The following is a 6,550-nucleotide window of genomic DNA, read 5'->3' on the forward strand; positions in this document are numbered from 1 at the left end:
TAATTTGCAGATTTGATTTTTTTAAATAGCAGAACTATGTTGTTACTTAGAATTTTAAGTTTGAAGTTCATTGATGGAATTCTTGGAATAATCAGTATACTGTAATATGAAATTAGACTCAACCTCCATGAGTTTTTTCTTAATATTTTCATATAAATCTGTTTGAAATATAATTGTACATTCTTTTTTTATTTACATGTTTTATTTGGAAATGTTTATACCAGAACAGTGAAATTAAACTTTAGAGACAATGGATATCATTAGCTTAGTTACCGTCAGTTTATTATAAAAGGGAGATATGGAAATTATTTACATGATGAAAGATCTCAGAACTTCCATGGAATGGGCAGCTTCACAGGATGCCATTTTAGTGATGTATTCACTCTACATACTTCCCAAGAATGTCACCATCCCTAAATAAGAAATAATCCTTGTCATCTAGAACTACTTTGGTGCCTCCATATTCTGGGAGAAGAACTTTATCACTAACTTTCACACTAACTGGCCGAATCTCTCCACCCTTTCCTTTAGAGCCTGATCCCACAGCCACTACTGTGGCTTGCAATACTTTTCCTTGAGACTTTTCTGGAAGCATAATGCCTCCTTTGGTTACAGTTTTAGCTGCACTCCTTTCGACCAACACTCGGTCAAACAGAGGAATGAACTTCCTAAATGCTTGTCCTGCAATGACTCTTCGAGGTCGCCATTTGGATTCTGCTCTCACGCCAACACTGCAAGGAGAGACCCACCTAATTGTACATTCTTAAAAAATATTTCTTCTATCATTTCCTTGTTCAGATACATTTAGTGACTTTTAACTGCTTTTATGATCAAGTCTAAATTCCATTGCATTCAGAAAAATCTTTGTTAATTCTAAAAGAGGTATTTTCACCCAAAGAACAATAGTTAATGCTCTGGGCCTAAATTTTGGTACCTGATGCTTTTATTCATTGGCTAGAGCTCTACCAACTGAGCTGTAGCTCAAACCCCATATACTTCTGTCTCAAAATTCCACTCAACCATATATCTGCTTGTTAATTCCTTGAAGTCACTTTCTGCTTTGTCCTATTCTCTTCTTTGTTTCACTCCACATAAAATGCTGTACACCCTATGATGAACCCCTCTCTTTTCTTCGTGTTCATTACCCTACCTGTACATATCCTGTGCACCTCTCTGGTGCAACACAGAACTCATATACTGTGACTATCACTGAAGAGTGCCCAAAAATGCAACAGGGGCTTGAATCCGTAATCCTAGCTTCTTAGGAGTCTGAGATCTGGTGATGGTTCTAAATCAGTGAGGACAGAAACATCACTTAAGAGTTCATCTCATTAACCATCAAAAAGCTGGGTTGGAGGCATGGTTCAAGTGGTAAAGCATCAGCTATAATTAAAAAAGCCATGGTAGCATGTGTAGATCTTGGATTCAAGCTGTGTAATGATATACAGACACACACACGTGCAATGCACAGGCACACATGACATGGTAGTGAATCTATCATTTAATCTTTGTTTTATTTGTCAGGTCTGAGTGTGACCTTCCATGTGACATCATTACCTACCTTTCAGTGAATCCAAATCAGAAATAGACATTTAATCTCTAACTTTCCAAGCCAACGTACCAACTATGTTAGCTAAGTTGACTTTGTTCCTTGCATTCAGCAAGAGAATAATTCAGGAAAGACTTGAACATAAGCAAAGTTGATAGGAAAGGGTTTGTTTGTTTTTTAAGAAATAGGGCAGAGAAAGAGGACACATGGCATAGACATGCCTTGGAAAGGGCTTGAGCTCATTTTTGGTCATCTTTAGGATGGCAGAGATTAGTTTGGGGAATAAAGAGGGAGAAATGGAGTTCTGGAATATGGATTTCCGATTGGTGGGTCTCCTTTCTGTTTCCTATAAGATCATGGTTTCAAAGATTTAGTGCCTAGTGTATATTTCCCTATTCTTTCGTCATTCCTAATTCCTCGTTCTTTTGTAGCCCCCTGCCCTCATTTGTCAGCCAGGTTTTGGGATATCAGCTCATCTGGACATCTGTAAATTGTAGAGGCTAAGATTTCCCAGATGGTCTGCTTGTCTATGATTTCAGTGATTATTGACAACTATTGTCCAGTTGGATACAAGATGTGACGTTTCTCTTTGTGCCTTCTTTTTTGGTAGTCCATCTCTGGCCAGGACACATGTGTGAGACCTGGGGTCCTCTCCTCTCTACCTCTGTTCAGTAGCAGTGATGAAAGTGTTATAGTTCCTGAAGGAATAAAACTCTCCACAATAAAAACAGATGGTGGTGTTAAATATGAATAGGAAACTATTTCTTGTGTGATGGTGGGGTAGGGGGCAAGGAGACAGGAAAGCAGTCTTTCCGTGTTTCAAATTTGGTTGCCAAGAAAGCTGTTGTTTGATCCACTCTGCACAAAGGAGAAACTGAAGTCACCAACAACAGACCACACATGGTACCCAGCTGAATTTGTTCCTGAGCCATGACCAAGCATCCCCTGACTGAGATGTCGGGTGTCACACTTCCAAATGGGGAATATGGCTTCTGTCTCCTGGAAAGCCATCAAAACTAAAATTCCCAGAGAACATGGTCTTCTTCCGTTGCTGTCACCAAGTGAAATCTCTGAGTTCTGTTGAGCCCTGAAGCAGAAAGCCAGCTTACTGTGCAGAAATACTGCCTGCCACCTTTGGAATTTGGATCTTCTCAGTTTCTAAGCAAAGAGGGGGGTTCTTTAAGAAGCCTTGCCTTGACTGGATGGTGACTAACATCTGTTATCCTAGCTACTCAGAAGGCTGAGATCCTGGTTCTAAGCCATCCAGATTAACCAGAAAAAATACTGGACTGGAGGCATGGCTCAAGTGGCAAAGCACCAGCCTTGAGCTGTAAAAGCTTATTGAGAATTTGAGACCATTAGTTCAAGCCTTCCTCAGTACTGGCAAAATAACAAAAATAAGCCTCATCTTACTCATGTCCTTTAGTGTACCTACAGCTGTCCCAAATTATTCTTAGTAAAATATATGGCCGAACGAAATCTCTCATCTTTTTTTTTTTTTTTTTGTTGGTTGTGGGTCTTGAACTCTGGGCCTGGATGCTATCCCTGCGCTCTCTTCAACTCAAGGCGAGCACCCTGCCGCTTGAGCCACAGCACCACTTCCGGTTTTCTAGTGGTTTATTGGAGATAAAAGTCTCACGGACTTTCCTGCTTGGGCTGGCTTTGAACCGCGATCCTCAGATCTCAGCCTCCTGAGTAGCTTGGATTACAGGCATGAGCCATCGGCGCCCAGCTTAAATCTCTTGTCTTTGATGGGGGTCAGTGGAGCCTTTGGTTTCCTCTAAAGGATTCAGGGATCATTGAATGCTACATGGAATTTGGCCAATTGAAGAGAAGATTATAAGAAGTTGTTTTTTGCTCCTAGCAAAGAGATCTAATTTTAACTCTTTTTGGTGCCATTAATACGCAATAGCAGCTTTTGCATGCTAAACCCATGGGGTTCAATGATTAGCATGATATATTCAGACCAGACCTCAGAGAGCTTATTGTTTTGGTGGAAAGAAAGAAGCTGGTAATGGAGACTCCTTGTATAGGTGGGTGGTAAAAGCTATGAGAGGAAGGAACAGAGAGCTAACTGCCAGAAGGGACCACTGATTTAGGACATCAAGGATTTAATGGACTGTCAGCCTTGTTTTGGCCTTGAAGATGAGCTTGACCTTTGAAGTGAACTTCTTGAGATGAGAATTAGCTCTCCTGGGAAACTTTTTAATGCAGCTCCTTGCTATGTGTAATGTAACCAGGAATATATTCTTGGTCTTTGCCCCAGTTTCATAGCCCAAGGTACTTAAAATCCTTGGAGATTTTAGATAGGAATATCTTTAACAAAAGGTGCTCACACTGAGCTCTCTTCAACTTTGATGAGTTTGTACTAATGGAAGTGACTCATATTGCGCCCCTAGATAGCTTCACAGAGGGGGTTTGTCACCAGAAAAATCAGTTGTGACATTCAAAGGTTGGAAACTTGCAGTCATTAGTGGCCTCTGATTTAATGAATTGAGCCTGTAAAATGACATGTTTGTAAAAATCCTTGGAACAATGACATTCAGGTGGTTTGTAAGTTTGTGATCATGTGCAGTCTTATTGGAGTGACAGGAAAGCTATTTTACCACTTCCACTGTTCCTGTCCCATCCCCAGTACTTTGCCTTATGTGTTTCTTCCATTTGGCTGGTTGTAAGTTGCATCCTTTTTTTTTGATCTGTCATGATGCCTGAACTCTGTGCCTGGGTACTATCCTCAGCTCTTCAGCTTAAAGCTAGCGCGCTACCATTCAAGCCACAGCACCACTTCTGGCTTTTTCTGCTTATGTGGTACTGAGGAATCAAACCCAGGGCCTAATGCATGCAAGGCAAGTACTCTACCACTGAGCCACCTTCCCAGCCCTGAGTTGCATCCTTTTATAACAAACAGATACCAGTCAAATACCAGTGGTTTTGTTATTTTTGTTGTTTTGTCAGTCAGGGGGCTTGAACTCAGGGCCTGGTTGCTGTCCCTGAACTTGTTTTTTTTTTTTTTTTTTGCTCAAGGCTAGTGCTCTACCACTTTGAGCCATAGCTCCACTTCCTGTTTTTTGATGGTTAACTGGGGATAAGAGTCTCACAGACTAGGCTGGCTTTGATCTGTGATCCTCAGATCTCAGCCTCCTGCGCAGTTAGGATTACAGACATGAGCCACCTATGCCCGGCACAGACACCGGAGGTGTTTGAAGTGGTGCCAGCCACAAACAGAAAATGACCTGTTTCCTCCTGGGCTCTGAGAGTCACTCTAGTGAATAATCAAACTTGAGGAGGAGATTGTGGGAACTCCCACATTTGCAGTCGGAGTCAGACAGAAGTCAGATAGCTTAGATACTGAGATTGGCTGCACCTGCCAAGTGAAGTTTCAGGCAAACTGTGGGGTTTGAAGTGGACTCTAGGTGGTCAGCACAGTCTTTCTGTAGGAAAGCCATTTGGTGTTCACTGCATACCAAATACGTTTCTACTGCAGCTAACAACAGTGGATACCAGTGATTTTGACCACCAATCACCATTAGCCAAGTCAGAAATGGGAAGCACTGATTTAACCCCAAGGTGAAAGTGAACATTTTACCCAAACATTTAGTGACACACTAGCTTGCTCTTTCAAAACAGACTTGTCTTTTTCTTAATGCTTTTCATCTTACCCTTTCTTCTTGGGAAAATAGAAGCTTCTAGGAAAATCAGCAGCAGTGGATGGCTGGAATGTTTTCAAAAGCTCTCTCTGGGTTAAGCTGGTTGGTGGCTGTACTACACCACCACTGTGACCAGAGTGTGGGGTTGTTCTCTCTCTCACTGTCTCTCCCCCCTCCCTCCCCGTCTTCCCCTCTTCCCTTCTCCCCCTCCCTCTCTCCCATCTTCCCTTGCTTTCTCCCTCATCTCTTCCCTCTTTCCCTCCCTCCCTCTCCCTCTCTGTCCTTTCTTTCCAAGCCTCCAGTGGACAGGCCATAGTGGTTTATTACCATCTAGCCGTGCAAGGCAGATTGAGGGGTATTTGGAACTCAGGTTGCTATTTAATCACAGTGAGAGATTACTGATTCTGTATCTGGGTCCCAGTTTTACCTGGATCCCTGGGCCTCTAGACCTATTTGAAAAATTTCTTTTGACTTTGTAGTAGGATTTCAATATTATGGGGTGTCAATGACCTTGCCACACTTGCTGTTTTGTTTCCTTGGAACCAAAGTTGTGTAAATAAAGCTCATTTCCTGATTTGTTTTTGCTTCAATCTTAGAAAATGTCCCTAGACCAAAAACATCCTTTCCTGCAATCATTTCAACAGCAAGAGAATTGGCTTTCTCTTGTGAGTTCCCCTTTCCACTTGCCACTGTAATGACTTCCACGTGTTTCCACAATATTTATTTTACCATTAATGCCAGTTCTTAGGCCAGTAGAATCATATTTAAAGCTGAGAAGATGGAGGCCTGGATCAAAGCCCATGCAGATAGAGGAGGAGGCAGGCTTGGGACTCTGCCACTAACGGAGCCAGCCACTACTGGGAGGAGTGGAGAAGAGAAGCAAGACTGAACTCAGTCTAACAGTGGGCCCCCCTCGGGGCTACGAAACAAAGGATAGAATACTATATAAATAAAATCTGAGTGGGTTGCATTTACCTGAAACAGCCCTAGAACATATACAGGCAGCAGATCGGCCCCTGTCCACTCAGAAATGGCTATCAGCACAGCTTCTGCTGACCAGGGAGCCAAGAACACTATAATGGTGAGCACAGTGGATACAGAGCCAGACGGTTTCCACATCTGGATTCTTAACCCATACGGCACTGACCAAAACTCTATCAGAATCCATGGCATAGGCCAGGTGATAAGACTGAGGTGTGGACATCACCTAACTTAGGGGGTGGAGTAATGTCCCAAGTGAGCCTATTCAAGCTCTTCTTGTGAAATGATTATGTCTTCCAGCCTTGGTAGGGGGGGTGGGTGATGATCAAATCTTAGCAATCCTGGGAAGGAATTTCTAAGAGCCTCTTTTAAG

General features: G+C 42.4%; 1 protein-coding gene across 1 annotated transcript; it reads right to left on the reverse strand.

The window, feature by feature from the left end:
* Positions 1-379: 379 nt before the first annotated feature.
* LOC105987072 lies at positions 380-6,315 on the reverse strand. Its single transcript, XM_013018230.1, has 3 exons — positions 6,172-6,315; positions 1,771-1,895; positions 380-731 (listed from the first exon to the last, which is right to left on the reverse strand). The coding sequence occupies exons 1-3, from the start codon at positions 6,313-6,315 to the stop codon at positions 380-382; spliced, it is 621 nt and encodes a 206-aa protein (XP_012873684.1).
* Positions 6,316-6,550: the final 235 nt, after the last annotated feature.

The sequence above is a fragment of the Dipodomys ordii genome, unplaced genomic scaffold, assembly GCF_000151885.1.
Source record: "Dipodomys ordii isolate 6190 unplaced genomic scaffold, Dord_2.0 Scaffold39, whole genome shotgun sequence".
Lineage (NCBI taxonomy): Eukaryota > Metazoa > Chordata > Mammalia > Rodentia > Heteromyidae > Dipodomys > Dipodomys ordii.

Coding starts and splice junctions, on each gene's coding strand:
- LOC105987072 (XM_013018230.1), bottom strand. CDS start 6,315: ATGTGGAAACCGTCTGGCTCTGTATCCACTGTGCTCACCATTATAGTG. Junction 1,896..6,171: donor ATGTTCTAGGGCTGTTTCAG/GTAAATGCAACC, acceptor ATGATCTTATAG/GAAACAGAAAGGAGACCCAC. Junction 732..1,770: donor GAGCTCAAGCCCTTTCCAAG/GCATGTCTATGC, acceptor CTCTCCTTGCAG/TGTTGGCGTGAGAGCAGAAT.